Consider the following 18,158-nt stretch of genomic DNA (forward strand, 5'->3'; position numbering starts at 1 on the left):
TATAAAGTTATATTTTAATATGGACTAATATATATATTTTTTATATGGCCTAATATATTTTTTTATGGCCTAATATATATATATATATATAATTATATGGCCTTTTTTATATGGCCTAATATACATGTTATTTCTTTTTTTATATGGCCTAATATACATGTAATTTCTTTTTTTATACATATATATATATTTTTATATAGCCTTTTTTTAGACGGCCTAATGTATTTTTATTTATTCGGGCTAATATATTTTTTTTTGTTTGGTCTAATATATTTTTTTTATGGCCTAAGATATATATAATTTTATATGGCCTTTTTTTTGTTATGACCTAATATAATTTTATATGGCCTAATATACATGTAAATTCTTTTTTTGTTACGGCCTAATATAATTTCTTTTTTTATATGGCCTAATATACATGTAATTTCTTTTTTTATATGGCCTAATATATATATATATTTTTATATGGCCTTTTTTAGACGGCCTAATGTAAATTATTTTTATGGCATAATATATTTTTTTTATGGCCTAATATATATATATACTTTATATGGCCTTTTTTATATAAGGCCTAATATATATTTTTTTTATATTAGGCCTTATATGTATTTTTTTTTATTTTAGGCCTAATATATATATTTTTTCATATTAGGCCTAATATATATATTTTTTATATTAGGCCTAATATATATTTTTTTTATATTAGGCTTAACATATTTTTTTATGGCTTTTATATATATTTTTTTTTTATTAATATTAGCCACTTCTGCAAGTTAACATCTTACTGTTCACATCATCACTATTATTCTTCCTCTTGTATCCTGTAATAAAAAACAGCAGTTGCCATGCAAGATAAGCCCAAATTTTGCTACAGATGAACAGAGAAGAAGCTAAATAAGCATTCTTTCGTCCAATCAGGAGCCATGATATAGGATGTTACCGTCCGACATGCAACAATATCAAAAGGAACCAAGATCTTTGGGAAACATATCTTTTAAGTTTTATCAAAATCAGATAAAAATTGTGACCTCTAGAGGCTCCACAAGCTAAAAATGTCATTTCCCCTACAATCAGGGGCTATAATCCAGGATGTTACAGCCCAATAACCAAAGGAACTGAGATCTTTTGGTCATAAACATGCATTGTCAAGTTTCATCAAAATTGGATTAAAATTGTGAGCTCATTACATACTTTTTTTTACACTGAGGAGGTGTCGAGTAATTAACAGACTAGTTAATTAATTAACACTGCTCTAGAAACTAAATAGTTATAAACCCAACACTCATTATCTAATCTAGACAGACCCTTTAAACTAAGCCACAGTAGAAACCCAATGGTTTTCTATGATTCTCAACAGATTTGATCAGTTTTCCAACAATGACTTGAAACTAACCATTAAATACAGAAATATGATACCGGAGATGTACAGTGGTGATAAATGATGCTGGATAATTTAGTCCCTTGCATCAGATTTTTTTGGAGAACTGGGGGGGCGGTGGTGGTTGGTGCCCAAAAAATGTAGTTAGGTTCTTAGTATGTTACATAATAATAATAAATTCGCTGTTAAATTGGACACATTCAAGAAGACAAATATTTTTTTATACAACTTTTACAAAGTACAATTGTGTGCCCAAATTTTCCCAGCATTTGGTGCCCAAAATGGGGGGGCAGCTGCCCCCCCCCCCCAACTCGTACGCCTATGGGTGCAGCCCCTCTGCACTTACTATTATATATGTTGATCTAATTGTTAACGGTTGTGAGGCCACTGAAAGAATTACACATTCAGTAGACTTTGCAATTAAATTCTACTTACTAATTTTCCTTCTGGAGACAAATGCTAAAATTCTTTTTCTTATTATTATTATTATTATTATTATTAATAATAATAACACAGGTACCGTTACTATGATCCATGTTGATGTACTTTTATGCTGTACTTCTCTGTTTTCTGTAAAACGAAATGAAATGAAATGGAGTTTAACGTCCTACTGTTCTGCTCCTAACCTGGGCTAATGAAGACGGGCATACGCCATACAGTGTGCTATGAGGGAAATTTTGCCCGGACAGCGGCACTACGGCCTACTCTTATATCGAATTCCAACTACCAAGGGATCTTTTACGTGCACGCCAATGTGTACACGTGACCTCAGTTTTTCGTCCCATCCGAAAGACTAGACAGCTTTCCTTGTCAGCCTCTCCGTCCTGCATCACTGACAAGGGAGAACAACGCCGGAAAATCTGGATGAACTTTCTCGGTCAATGCAGGGATCGAACACCCAACCTCCAGGCTAGCGAGCTAGCGTCTTACCCACTTAGCCACGTGATCCCCTTCTGTAAAACGAAGAATCAGGTTTACCATAAAACAATTAATAGGGTTTATCATAAAACAATTTATTATAGTAATTTAGATCTTACCCATTGTCGTTGTCTTGATTTCGTTGTTCGTGGTTGGCCTGGTTGTTGAATCAACTATACTTTCATCTGCCCATCAAAATAAAAATTTACAAAGTTTACTATAGTTTTAAATCTGAATCTGGGGAGATTTCTACAGTTTTAAATCTGAATATCGGAGATTTTTACAGTGCTACATGGCATCAACTATATTAAATCTACACTGATTATCCAAAATTTTGCAACAGATGGACAAACTAAAAAATAGGGGCCATAATCCAGGAAGCTACGGCCCAATGTGCGCGAATATAGAAAGGAACCAAGATTTTTGGGATATATAAACATACATTTTAAGTTTCATCTAAATTGTGACTTCTGGAGTGTCCACGAGCTAAAAACGTGATTTTTCGTACAATCAGGGGCCATAATCCATGAATAGGGTTTAGCATAAAACAATCACCAACATGCTCGGGACTATTCTTTGTTTGAATACGCTCCCAGGTGATACTTGTGGACGAGCTATGAGTTTGGGCAGGGGTGGGTGTAGCTCATTACTCATGGGTAGTATTCTGGTGAAGGTGGTGACTGTGCATTAAAAGTCCCAATCGACATCCATTTCAATATTCCTTTATACAGTTAAATATACATTATATACAAGATCATATCAAGAGCTAATAAATCTCATCTCATGTCCTGTGTCCCACTTGTCTGTGTAGGGGTCTTTTAAAGAAACTAATTTGCACACAAACAAAAGGACAATCATTTCAACAAATTAGATTAAAGATAAAATTATGGATAAAAATATTTTGTAACGAATCCAATGAAAGAAGTTAAATTTATATATAAATTTCATTGGTTAAAGTTTCATAATAAAATATAATTAATAGAATCAGTTAATAAGCTTTAAGCCATAAATAAAGTAAAAGCGTTAACACTTGATTGGCACTGATCTGTCTGTATTGTTAATTCTATAACCTTTGCTCGAGGTGTCTTTTAATAAGCCTATAGACACCCAAAGATTATAACAGTACTGTCAAGACCATTCTTGCTTAAGGCAATCACTTTAAATCAAAATATTAAAATTTAAATCAATGACAGACAGTCTGATAATCTTAATGTCAGCCATATTGTCTGTATATGTGAATATAGAGTTAAGAAAAATATTATGTATTTTATCATTTCAGTGATAAATGCCCCTATCACCGAAGTTGAACAAGGTTGACTTTGTCAAACCAAGTGCGATTTCTCCATTGTCAATAAGAAGTAGCAGCACATGCATGATTCATCACCAGATAAGACTTCAAGGTATCCAGAAAAAAAAAATGTGCTAGATCAATAAGATGAACGTGGTGGACCTTACAATAGTATCATTATCCTTGATCCAGTCAACATTAAATGTTCCAGAATTACTAAAGAATATAAGCGTGTCCCTGATTAAATTTGTGTGTGATCCAGATAAAGATTTGTGAATATAAAAGTGATGGAATTATATAGTAGTGTGTTACTGCAGAAATTATAATTTTGAGGTAAATGAAATGAAATGGGTTTGAAGTTCCTACTTTTCTGCACCGACCAGGCTAACAGGTTCACAAGTTTCTACAAAGTGAAACAAGGGCCATAACTCAAGAAGTTATCAACGGAAATTGCTGAAATTCCATAGTTTTAATAATTTATATAATGTATATAACATGAATGTAAAGTGGATGATAACGTTTGTCGATAAAGTGTTCACAAGTTTCAATAAAGTGAAACAAGAGCCATAAGTCTAGATGTTATTAATGAAAACTAATTAAATTCAATAGGCTTCTTCTATAAAGATTATAATGACACATGTTATGTTATTTTACAAGCAGATATACGAAGTAGTATTCCTATATTTCATGTTTCGGTCAGTCATCCAAGAAATCATTACATTTTGATATACTACCTGAACAAGATGTCTTTCCTGTAACGTGTAAACCTGGACTAAGAATATACGCGTCCCTACCAAAATCCAATGTTGTCATATAATCAGTGAGATCCTCACTGGTTAGGTTTCTAATGGTTAGTAATATCCTCCATATTGTACCATTACTTGTCAAGTTGAAATCAAATCTAGGCCAACCGGCATGTTCAATCCTTCCATTGCTCCATTTAACCAATCCCCTTGTCTGAAAGCATGACATTTTTATTGCATTGGTTTTGTCATCTACCTAGAACTTTATTTTGTATTCTGAATCATCCCAGGCCAAAATAAAAACTTAACATTGCCCGGCAACAAATATATGCCCACAAGTACAATTCTGATTGATGATTTTCAAGTTTTCAGGGTCAGGGATAATAACTTGATGGATGGCCATCTACGAATTCTATATATTGTAAGACTAGCTGAACTATCCTGACAAGTTTTAAAAACAAGAGTAAGTGCAGGGGAACAAGACAAACCCGTGGACAAGACAAACCCATGGACAAGACAAATTACACAGACATTACATGCTGTAAACACTCCACATTCCAGCATTATTCCAAATGACAGCTTTTTTAATTTCTATTTAACTCAAATTGACATATTGTCTACTGTGGTGGCAGTCGGCATACATGAAAATAAATCGGTGCCATCCTTAGTGTACAGTTATTTACCATGGCAAGTTTCAATAAAAATCTGAGGAACTGCAACCTCTTACATCAAACATTTATCCCAAATGTGGGTGTGGCAAACGCCCCTGCGAGTCGGGCATGCTCCAAATTCAATAGCATACTAAACTTGTGCTGTCTGTCTATAATTAGCTCCGCTTGAGAACAGACACTAATAAGCTGGTTCACCGACATTTGAACTCGTTTAGTGAAGGTTTAATTAGTCTTTTTGTATAACAGATATGAACCGGCGTAGGACCGCATTACAAAACAGCGTACAAATTGTTGGATATGGCTGCCATTTAGGGCAGAGATCTAGTCTCGAAATATGAAGTAGATGGAATCTCTGTGTGCAGAATGAATCGGGGGGTTTGATGGCCGAATGGTTAGCATGTGCACGCTGTATCATAAAGTCTGTCATTGAGTCAACTGGTGTGGTTTCGAATCCCCGGTTGTACGTGACAAGGAGTAGGTTGCCTGTCCAACCTCATGGGTTTTCTCCGGGTCCTCCGGTTTCCTCCCACTGCTAAAGACCCCTACACGCAAGCGAATTATTGAAATAAAATTAAACCATGTGTTAGTCCCGAAATGACCTAGTTTGTGTGAGTGGACGTTAAACCCCATTTCTCTCTCTCTCTCTCTCTCTCGCTCTCTCTCTCTCTCTCTCTCTCTCAGAATGAATCAGTAGGGGGTGACCTTATGATAGAATAAAATATAAAGAATCTGTAATGACCAGAGTTCTCCTTTATTGTCAGTCTATAAAAATAAAACAAACCTTGTCTTTAAATGCCAGAACTTCATCTGGAACCTGAGGTGTCTTGAATTTCCATTCCAAATTTAAATCTTCACCAACACAACCCGGAACATCTTTCTTCTCAATGATCCAACTGAATTCTTAATTGAAACAATACAAATACATATACTTGACCTGTCTCAGTCATCTACTTTATAAATCAGACATGGAGCAGCAGTGGCTCAGTTTTTAGAATTTACAAAGTAAAAAGCATGCCACATTTTCAATGTGCTTCATAAATTATAAAATTTAAAATAATATTGTTATATAATCTTTAACAGACATATAGAAGTAGATTTCAAAAATTAAAAACACTTATATGGATATACTACTTCTGAATTTATTAACATGCTATGTTTCGTTACAGATATCGTTATCAAGCAAAAAATGATATTTAACATCTGTGTGAAAAAGCTTTATTTAACATCCGCTTCCACCAAGGTGATATCGCAGACAATGATATTTTAAAAAATGTGGTGCAATATATAGATAACAATTGGAAACCATATAACAGATTAATCATTAATTAAGAATTAACAAGATGAGAGAAGTAATAATTTGGATAAATATTACAAAGGATTAACAACATGTAAGAAGTAATATATTGATAACAATTACAAAAAATTAACAAGATGGAAGAATGTAATGTATTGATAACGATTAGAAAACGAGATGAATTTAGCAGATCAAACAGTGAGAGGAGACAGTAGGGCAGTCATACCTGACCACAATGCTAAGTTTATGATACCATTTCAATCTTGAACCCAAAATGTTAAAGTTCATAAATAAATATATAAATCTTACCCGAAACTGACAGTTTTCTGTCAATAGATTGTTGGAAATTATTTACATAACATTTGTAGATTCCTGCATCTTCTAACGATACCTGGTTGATAACTAAAGATATTTTCGTGTGCGATCCAGCAGTTTCATTAGTTATGCGATGTTTGGTGGAGGGATCAATTATCTGAAAAAAATACAATACCATTATTTAGTTAAGAGAGAACGAAACATACACCAACCATGCCTGAGTTAAGAGAACGAAACATACACCAACCAAGAAAGAGAGAAAGATACGCCAACGATGTTTACATATAGTCAAGTGAATAATTCTATTTGTAATGTTGCAAAGACCCCGAGTAAATGTCGGTAGGTAAATATATCCACATTTAGCAATCAGACTGTAGATGGCATGAATAGAAAATAGATAGAGAAATGGGGTTTGACATCCACCTAAAAGAAATTAGGTCAGATTGGCACTTTCACATGGTACAATTTTATTTCAATATTTTGCTTGTGTGTAGGGGTCCTTAGTTGTGGGAGAAAACCCAATAGGTTGGGTACACCAAATCCATCTCAAAACATTGTACTCGGGAGTAAATACTCCAAGCTATAAAAAATGTATTCAAACTAGCAAAGGGGGCGAAGGCGGAGGAGAATTCATTGGATATAAAATGATGTTGTCTTTAATCACTGTACATTTATCATAAATATTCAAGCCTAAGTAAATTCTACGGTGGCCTTGAAATTTACCTAATATGAGCAATCGCAGTGAAAAGTGTCATAAATAAAAAAAACATTCAAAACCTTTCCACCGCGTAGAAAAGGTTTACACCGTGGTGTAAATATTTTCTCCGCGGTGTAAATATTTTCTCCACAGTGGAAAGCTTTTCTCCACAGTGGAAAGCTTTTCTCCGCAGTGGAAACCTTTATCTGCGGTGTAAACATTTTCATTGAAAATCAATATAGGCCTACTTGTTCGTCTCAAGACCTTAAACACTGTGTATAAATTTAAAGTCAATTGGATATTAACTTTAGCCTATACAGAGTCCATAAGCAATTGGGTGCGCCGGACAGCCGGACGGGGGCAACACAAAGGGTCATAACTCAGGCAGTAATTATTGGAAATTGTTGAAAATAAAGAGGCTTCTTCATCTCATGACCTTAGATATTGTGTATAAATTTAAAGTCAATCAGAGTGTTCACTTTATCCTCGAGAGCATCCATAAGATTTTTCAAAGTGATCAAGGGCCATAACACTGGCAGTAATTATTGAAAATCGTTGAAAATATATAGGCTTCTTCTTTTCATGAACTCAAACACTATGTATAAATCTAAAGTCAATCGGATGTTAACTTTATCCTCAAGAGCATCCACAAGGTTTTTAAAAATGATCAAGGGCCATAACACTGGCAGTAATTATTGAAAATCGTTGAAAATAAATAGGCTTCTTCGTTTCATGAACTTAAACACTGTTTATAAATTTAAGGTCAATCTGGTGTTAAATTTATCCTCTAGAGCATCCACAAGATTTTTCAAAGTGATCAAGGGCCATAACTCTGGCAGTAATTTTTGAAAATTGTTGAAAATAAATAGGATTCTTCATCTGGAGAAACTAAAACACTGTGTATAAATTTAAAGTCTGATATTGACTTTAGCCTCTAGAGCGTCCATATTTCAACCATATTTCAATGTGGGCGTATAAAAATGGAAATGAAATGAAATGAAATGAAATGGGGTTTAACGTCCTACTGTTCTGCTCCTATACTGGGCTAATGAAGACGGGCATACGCCATACAGTGTGCTATGAGGGAAATTTTGCCTGGGCAGCGGCACTATCGCCTACTCTTATATCAAATTCCAACTGCCAAGGGATCTTTTACGTGCATTCCAGTGTATACATGGGACCTCGGTTTTTCGTCTCATCCGAAGGACTAAACAGCTGTCCTTGTCAGGCCCTCCGTTATGCACCACTGACAAGGGGAAACCACGTCGGAAAATCTGGATGAACTTTCTCGGCCAATGCACGGATCGAACACCCAACCTCCAGGCTAGCGAGCCAGCGTCTTACCCACCTAGCCACCCATATAAAAATGGATGATCAAGACTTTTGTTTATTATCTTTACAATGCTAGTAACAATCTGATTATAATACAGATCTATATTTTGTTTACCAACCTCGTGGGTTTTCTCCGGGTCCTCCGGTTTCCTCCCACTGCTAAAGACCCCTACGCGCAAGCGAATTATGTAAATAAAATTAAACCATATGTTAGTCCCGAAATGACCTAGTTTGTGTCGAGTGGACGTTAAACCCCATTTCTCTCTCTCTCTATATATTTTGTTTAACTTTTTTATACTTTCGATGACCTACACTACATGAAAATCTGACCGGTTGATGTGATAGGTTGCGTCAGAGGTCATACAAGCGGCTTTTGACCCTATGACGTCAGACATTCGATTAACCAATCAGCATTGATGTTACTAGTGGATTACCCACAGTTCTGTTCAAAACACGCCTAAAGCTCACCGTAATAGACCGTTTCATTGGCTAATACCTCACACTATTCAGAAGACATCAATGATAACAACTCTTCCAGATCCTAGTGTAGTAAAGACAAGTAAAATGAAATTTTGAACTATAAAAATATAAAAAATGAAACGAAATAGGATCTGTGTTTTAATCAGACTACGCGAATTTTATCATACATTCATTGGCTATTTTTAAACTATTAGAACAAGAACGCCCACCTCTTTATCAAATTCTTGCATCTTTAAAAAAAAATAATTATTACTTTTACCTTTTTCAAAAACTTTATATTAAAAGATGTTACATTATTAACATCAAATAAAAACCAAATAACCACGGTACTGCCTTCCACCGATGGTATCACAGAATTATCAGTTGAAGTTTCTGGTACTAGAAAGACAAAAAATAAAATGGGGCTAACAGGGCACAGTCCAAACCTTGATTCTCATATCAATAAACTATTTGGTACTAATTTGTACCAATAGATATTAAACCCCTTGGGTGCCATGTTGAATTACACAGTTTAAAAACCTAACTACTTTATGGAATCAACAACAAATCTAAACTTGGGCACTCCAACTATTTTTATTTTTGTTATAAATTATATTGTCATTTGGGGCAGGGGAATGTCATAATGTCTGTTTTGGGGACATGGGGATAGGGGCTCCCGGGGGGGTAGTCTGTCACTGAGGTGAGTAGGAAGCTGTATAAATGGATGATCTCATCTGAGAGATAAAGTTTGTATTTCTGAATTTAACATCAGATAATGATGATAGCACATGAGAATGATGTTTGGACGTTTGTGTAATTCTCTTGAGGTTTGGATGCCATCACACAAACATAATGAGACTGGCATTGTCGTTTACGATAGGCCATGGCCTTGATAGCAATAAAAACTAAAAACCTCCCTCCTGCATAAGATATTTGATAAGGATTGTCTGGGGGATTTCTACAGTTTTAAATCTGAACCTTGGAAGATTTCTACAGTGCTACATCCTTTATCCAATCTAGCCTACATTTTGTCTGTGTATCATAAATTTGTTCCAACTTGCCACAGCTCAATATAGACATAGAATATTTTAACTAAAAAATGACCTAGTTTTGAGGTCCTACTTTTCGGGCACCATGGGATCTTTTACATGCATTACAGTGTATATATCAGTCTGCTCATGGGACATCAAATTTGTTCATCCCATCCAAAGGGCTTTACACTTTTCCTTGCCTTGGCTCTATCCTACAATGCTAACAAGGCATTATCTCTCTTATCAAGAATATAAACGTAAATAATTTTGAATAATTTCACTTAATTAATGAAAACCAAAGCATCATCTGTGATGATTTAATTAAAATATTAAAATATTTTGCACACAGTCTTATTGTTCGACCCCTGCTTTCCAGCATGGTTCCTCCTTGTCAGTGGTACAGGACAAAGGGCCTGGCAAGAAAAAACGTATAGTCTATCGGGTGGGAAGAAAAACCCTGAGGTTCTGTGTACACATTGGCGTGTATGTAAGAGATCCTTTGGTGGTTGGAATTCGATATAAGCACAAGAGCTTAAAATATCAAATACAGTCACATTAACATCCTTGAACGTGTTGCACAGTCAAAAGAGTATGTAGATAAAATCATAAACATGGTCACGTTAACATACTCAAATATATTGCACAGTCAAAACTAATCCAAAGCACCAATAGCCCCCTCCATCCACCCCCTCCCTTCTCTATAAATACAAAGATGATAAGCTTACCTTGTTGTGGTGGAATATATATACGACCATTAGGAACATTAGGAACATCAATCCTAACTACAATTCTACCTTGAAGTGTTATGTTGTTCACAGTCATATTCATTTTACCATTCTTAAGATCAACTTCAATCTGTATTCCTTCTTTAAATTGTGGATTATAGGCCTGATTTCCTCTTTCATCATACAACTTCCACACATTTATTGGCTTTAATTAAAACAATTAAATATATTTAGATGATCAGTGCACATCACCAATCGCAGGCTCATATACAGACGTCCTGACAAACGGATACCAGCTGGGGGGGTTGGATGGCTGAATGGTTGCAGAGAGACATGGGGTTTAACATCCACTTGACACAAACCATGTCATTTCGAGACTAACTCGACACATACTAGGTCATTTCAGGACTAACATATGGTTCAATTTTATTTCAATAATTCATTTGCACGTAGGGGTCTTTAGCAGTGGGAGGAAACCGGACGAATGGTTGCATCATAAGATCTGTCATTGAGTCAAGTGGTGTGGTTTCGATTCCCCGATTGTACGTGACAAGGAGTAGGACGTCGCCCATCCAACCACGTGGGTTTTCTCCGGGTGTCTCCCGGTTTCCTTCCACTGCTAAAAGACCCCTACCCGTAAGTGAATAAGTGAAATAAATAAAATTGAACCATATGTTATTCTCGAAATGACCTAGTTTGTGCCCAGTGGTTAACCCCTCTCTCTCTCTCTCTCTCTCTCTCTCTCTCTCTCAATGATACCAGCTGTAGAAGCTACTTGTTAGTCTTTTTACGTGTCATAAAACCAAAATTTTAAAGAATTTTACAAAATAACACCATAAATACAGTTTAAGGGAGCTAAATCGCTAATATTTGGGACCTACAAATTGACACAAATGGGTTTCAATGCATATAATAATGTAATATGAATGTATATAAACTGATTTACATTCAATCGTTTCTGATTTTACTGTAACTTCTAATCGGTTATATTCGACGAAATATGCCAGAAGTCTCAATCGAATGGCAATCTCTAACGTCTGGTTATTCCAGTCTACATCAATAGTATTTATTGTGCATGTCTTCAGATAAGAAAATGGCATCACTGTTTGACATGACTTGTAGAATATGTACAGCCTCATTCTTCGAGTATCTTGTTACAAATGGCGCTAAAACGCATCATGGTACACAATTCTTTTACCAATGGTAAAATGTTTATTTTGTCTTAAATATTGGATATGAGAAGCCCATCTTTTCCCTGTAAGATCACAACATCAATGTTGATTTAAATTATCAAATAATTCGTGTTTTCAATGTCGAAGACTTTCGATGATATTGTGTTCGAGACTTAGCTACTTTAAATAATAATAATAATAATTAATAGTAAAATGAATATTTGTATTATACGCATTCCATCTAAACAGGATACTCATGATACAGGTTTGTATCACTCTTTATCACGTGGCTAAGTGGGTAAGACGCTAGCTTGCTAGCCTGGAGGTCGGGTGTTCGATCCCTGCATTGGCCGAGAAAGTTCATCCAGATTTTCCGGCGTGGTTCCCCCTTGTCAGTGATGCAGGACGGAGGGCCTGACAAGGATAGCTGTCTAGTCCTTCGGATGAGACGAAAAACCGAGGTCCCGTGTATACATTGGAATGCACGTAAAAGATCCCTTGGCAGTTGGAATTAGATATAAGAGTAGGCCGTAGTGCCGCTGTCCGGGCAAAATTTCCCTCATAGCACACTGTATGGCGTATGCCCGTCTTCATTAGCCCAGGTTAGGAGCAGAACAGTAGGATGTTAAACTCCATTTCATTTCATTTCATTTCATTTCTCTTTATAATAGGATTCAAACACATGAGATTTTAGTTTGGATTTGAAGTTTTCAACCATTGTGAAATTTTGAGATGCATACGTTTGGCACAATGTGGGAAAAACCTTGAAACCAAAAGGATTTAAGTTTATAAATTAGTACTATTAGAAGGTGCATTTGGGGATATATTCAGATAGCAAAATATTTTCCGACTGTTCCATTTAAACATTCATGGGCAATACACAAGAATTCAAAATGGATTCTATGGGCTCATTCAAGACAGTTTCTGTCTGATCTGCAGACGATCCTTGCTGTCGGTCGCCAAAATCGCAATTTGCAATAAAAATATGAAAGTGAGATTATTCTGCTGATACTGTTTTGAGGGTACTGGTGATTCTTTTTGAGAACTGGTAGAAAAAATCTAAAGATTCTAATCTCATTCCGTTCTACTCCAGTATACCCTGGGTTCATCCATGGGGTATTCACGTTATCAAATTAACTTTGTGCTGTTTTTACGTTTTCGTGACCCTACCGTCTTGCCATAGATTATAACTTGTAGTCGTCAAATAAGACACTTGTTACTAGAACTAAGGCACCTTACGGTAACCAAGCTGACGCTACGCTTGTGTTTTCTTTATCTTAAACCTACCACTATTTTGTGTACTTCGGTAATGGACATTTATTAAGTTTATCATTTCATTCCATATAATTTACTGACACTTATTTCGCATTTGCATTTGGTTTGAGCGTCACAGCGAGTGTCGGTGCTGTCTTATATCTGAGAGACTGGACAATGAGATCTATGAACTGGTTAGAACCCGCCATTGTTTCCAACATGGGTTGATATTTGTTTTGTTCGTCATAATTTTGTATGTGAAACTTCACAGTGTTTTTACCACTTTGCCCATTAAATTAACATCGTTCCAGGACATCGTCGTTCTATGATTTATTTGTGGGAGTGCGTTAAGCTGATCTGACGCGTCCGGTTTGTTGACATCTTCGACTTTGCTGCGGGTAAGGCCTCAACGGTACTGTCAGAGTTAAAGAGTCGTCTGCAAGCCGACAAAACAGTACAGTAAAAAACACTAAAGTTATTCATAGTAATTGTTATGAACACTTCGCAACACGCGAATTAGTTGTTGATCTTTATTTGTGGTAAAATTATTAGTTTCTTCAAAATGTTTCAAGACGAAGTTTTAAAAGTATGGAAGCCCATCAAGGCGACAATGAAACTCCAATTGCGCAAAATTCATCCAGAAACCGAACGCCATCTGTGAAATTCCTTGAAAACGCTATAATGGAGAAAACTAAGAAGTTTTGGAAGTCTCATAAAGAACTTAAACACCACGAAGCCACAGAGATTCAAGAGTTATTCACCCGTGATAAATCGGAATCTGGACAAGCTGAAGCTCTTGAAATTTCGTCTAGAACAGTGGAATGGTTAAAGATATCAGATAGTGCACTGGCTAATAGCATTCCACCACCTATCCCTTGTAAGGAAGGCACCCAAGAGCACCCCTGTGACGATAAAAAATCTGCTCATTTGTCAAAAGCTTCTACTACATCAAGTTGTGCCAGGCGACTGGAAGCTAAGGTACGAGCTGCTGAGCAGAAAACAAAATTTGAATTTGATCAACAGATTCGACAGTTTCAGTTAACCCAAAAGTTGAGAGAAGCTGACCTCGAACGCCAGAAACTACTAGATGCTTCCAAATTAGATGAACTTAAAAGTAAACGAGACCTCGCAATGGCTGAAGCAGCAGTAAAGGCCTACAGTGGGGGATCAGACATTGGCTCTGTTGATGATTTGGCATCACAGCTTGATCGCTCTAAAGCAACCCAGGACTGGATAAACGACGTGAAACCAGTTTTTGATACTCAACCTAACAGAATGATTTGCTGGTAACGACCCACTGTTTCGACCATTTGATCAAGCAACATCACATCAACATAATGCAACTTTCGCACTCAATGAAACCCTGTTTCGACATCTTGATATGCAAAATGAAACAAGTGCTAAGCTTATGTCTTCGTTGGCAAAACAGTCACTACCTAAGTGCGAACCGGATGTTTTCGCTGGAGACCCTCCTATATTTTTGCCTTGGAAAGTGGCTTTTAAATCAATGATTGCTGATGTCGATGCTTCACCAGACCAGGAAATGACATACCTTCTTCGCTACACATCTGGAAAACCAAAGGATCTTGTCAACACCTTTCGTAGACGTGTACATCCCGACGCTCATGTGAAAGTCACCAACCTTTGGAAAGCTATGGAAGAACGTTTCGGTCATAGTGCAGAAATTACAAACGCCCTCCTGAACAACTTGCAGAAAGCTGCCAATTTCCGAAGCGACGACCGACAAGGGTATCAGAACTTTTATGATGTTTGTGAAGACGTTGGTTCACAAATTCCGTTTTTGAACGGTCTGTCCATTCATCATACTACATGAAGTCATTGATTGAGAAAATCCCTAAAATGGTACGTGACAAATGGGAAAACAAAGTTACCAAACACATGATGTCAAGACAATCTGATGATTATCCTCCATTTTCTTCCTTTGTTGAACTCATGCATAACATTGCTTTGAAACAAAACCATCCAGCTATCATCAAAATGCCTGGAGTTGACTACGAATCTACTTCGAAACTACACAATCTCCAAACCCTCGTAATTTGAACTTCTATTCGAACAAAGCAGGACATACCAAGTCATTGAAAACGGATATCAAAACTTCTGAAGACATTAATCCGGAAGAAGACGTGTTATGCCCTATTCATCCTGAAAGTAAAGATCGTCACACTTTGCTTACTTGTCGTGTATTTGCAGATAAGGAACCCAGAGAGCGGGAACTGATTGTCAGAAATGCTAGCATTTGTTTTCGATGCCTCACCAAAAAACGTTACTCTACAAGATGCAAATCAGATGTCAAATGCGATAGCTGCCGACGTAGACATCCAACACTTTTGCATTACAGCGCATCTAACTCGTCACATAACCCTTCTCGGTCAACTGGAGAGAACGTTGGAACAGCTTGCATGAAGATATGTGGATCACCAGGCATCAAAGGGAGAACCTGTGGAAAGTTCTCACTCATTGACATTCTCCGTGGAGACGACTTTAGCGTAGTATTCCGAACGTATGCCACTCTCGACGACCAATCTAGTCATAGTTTGGGTAGTGGATCTCTTTTCGATGACCTTGGCATCACAGGAGATAGGCACCAGTACACACTTGAGACCTGTCATGGCAAAGAAACTTGTCTGGGACGACGAGGCACGAACTTATATGCCCGTACTTTGGATGGCAAAACATTCAAGCTCCCGACAATCATCGAATCCGATAATATACCGGAAGACAAATCTGAAATTCCTACAAAGGAAGCTATACAGCAAATCCCACATCTTCAGCATATAGCTAAATTTCTTCCACCCTACGAAGAAGCCACAGGAATAAATTTGATAATTGGAAGACACGCTCCAGAGCTTCTTAAAGTTCGCGAATCCATCAACGGCCCCGTAGGAGCACCATGGGCTCAACGTCTGGACCTAGGCTGGACTGTGTCTGGAGATATTTGTTTGAATCGTCTTGGAGGTAGCGTGCACCTCTCATGTCACCGAACCTTAGTTGGAACAGAATATACTCTAGAGGATTGTAAATATGAAATTCATTGTAAAGAACAGATAGCAAAAGCACTTGAAACCAAGACTGGGGAGGAGCTGTACACATCTGTTATTTGTGAGAAGACATCAGTTGATCAGAAAGGTTTACTGAACAGTATTGCTAAAGATGAATTCTTTACTTCAGAACATGATTCGGACCATGGAACATCTCCAGATGATCGTCACTTTTTGAAAATTATGGAGGAAGGATTCCACAAGAACTGTTTAGGAAATTGGGAAGCACCCCTTCCATTTCGTGAGACTAAAACAAACTTGCCAAATAACCGAGCTCAAGCAGAGAAGCGGTTCGAAAGTCTTCTACGAAACTTCACAAGAAATAGTCAACTTAAAACTGACTATCTTGAATTTATGTCAAAGATTCTCCAAAGAGGCCACGCTTCACAAGTTGATCCGACTCAAGGTGATACCAAGGAAGGACAGAAATGGTACCTTCCCCACTTTGCAGTGTATCATCCTAAGAAACCTACACAAGTTAGAGTTGTTTTTGATTCGTCAGCAGAATACCAAGGAACATCCCTAAACAAAGAATTACTTCAAGGTCCCGACCTGATGAATGGACTTCTCGGAAGACTGCTTCGTTTTCGTCAAGATGAAGTTGCGATAATGTGTGACATTGAGCAAATGTTTCATAGCCTTTACGTCAATCCTGAACATCGAAGTTTCTTACGCTTCCTTTGGTTTGAGGATAACAATCCAAATGCTCCTGTTGTTGACTACCAGATGAATGTACATCTTTTTGGAAACGGACCTAGCCCTGCAGTAGCTACATTTGGACTTCGGAAATCGGCTGATGACGCTTGTCACAAGTATGGAAATGCCGCACATAAATTTGTCCACGAAGACTTCTATGTTGATGATGGCGTGTATTCTTGTTCAAGTTCTGGGGAAGCTATTGATCTACTCAAGTCAGCTCAGTCCATGCTATCAGATTCGAACTTACGCCTGCATAAAGTTGTTTCTAATAAACCAGACGTTATGAAAGCCTTTCCGAATCAAGATCTAGCTAAAGGGTTGACAGATCTCGATCTTGAACACGATAAGCTACCGAGTCAACGCACTCTAGGAGTACATTGGGATTTGGAAAAGGATGTTTTCACCTTCCAAGTTACAGATAAGGATAAACCTTATACAAGACGTGGAGTTCTGTCCATAATCCATTCCCTGTACGACCCTTTAGGTTTCGCCGCGCCATTCATCATAGTTGGGAAGAAGATCCTTCAAAATTTGATTCATCTTAGTACTACTGAAGGACAACACCTCGATTGGGATGACCCTTTACCGCCCAATTTATGGTCTGAATGGCATACATGGCATACTAACCTCAAGTCTATTTGCAAGGTTGAGGTAAAACGTTGTTTTAAACCTGAAGACTTCGGCGTAGTCACTAATATTGAAATCCACGCCTTCTCTGATGCTAGTCAAGATGCTATCAGTATTGTTATTTATTTGCGTCTCTTCAACGATAAAGGAGATACCCACATTGCCTTTGTGAGGGGTGCATCTAAAGTTAAACCACAGAAACACCTCTCAATACCCAGATTGGAACTTTGCGCAGCAGTTTTGTTAGCAACTACTGTAAAGCAAACCCAGAGAGAGTTAGAGTACAACATTAACAATGTCTACCACTACACCGACTCCAAAATTGTTCTAGGCTATATAATGAATGAATCACGACGATTTTATGTCTACGTAGCCAACCGTGTTGAACTTATTCGAAGCCTTACATCACCAGAATCATGGCGATATGTGAGATCGGAAGACAACCCTGCCGACTTAGGAACCCGTGGTTGTTCAGCATCAAAACTCATGCAAGAAA

General features: G+C 37.1%; 1 protein-coding gene across 1 annotated transcript in view; it reads right to left on the reverse strand.

Annotated features, from left to right (window-relative positions):
• Positions 1-613: 613 nt before the first annotated feature.
• The window catches only part of LOC126810087 (uncharacterized), a 30,811-nt gene continuing 13,266 nt past the window's right edge, over positions 614-18,158 (reverse strand). Inside the window, exons 5-12 of the mRNA XM_050535051.2 lie at positions 10,852-11,056; positions 9,376-9,494; positions 6,602-6,764; positions 5,780-5,898; positions 4,319-4,541; positions 2,416-2,481; positions 1,814-1,948; positions 614-821 (exon numbers count right to left, since the gene is read on the reverse strand). Of these exons, the coding sequence (XP_050391008.1) occupies positions 757-821; positions 1,814-1,948; positions 2,416-2,481; positions 4,319-4,541; positions 5,780-5,898; positions 6,602-6,764; positions 9,376-9,494; positions 10,852-11,056 (1,095 nt within the window). The 3' untranslated portion in view covers positions 614-756. The remainder of the gene's footprint in view (positions 822-1,813; positions 1,949-2,415; positions 2,482-4,318; positions 4,542-5,779; positions 5,899-6,601; positions 6,765-9,375; positions 9,495-10,851; positions 11,057-18,158) is intronic.

The sequence above is a fragment of the Patella vulgata genome, chromosome 2, assembly GCF_932274485.2.
Source record: "Patella vulgata chromosome 2, xgPatVulg1.2, whole genome shotgun sequence".
In the NCBI taxonomy this organism is placed as follows: Eukaryota; Metazoa; Mollusca; class Gastropoda; family Patellidae; genus Patella; species Patella vulgata.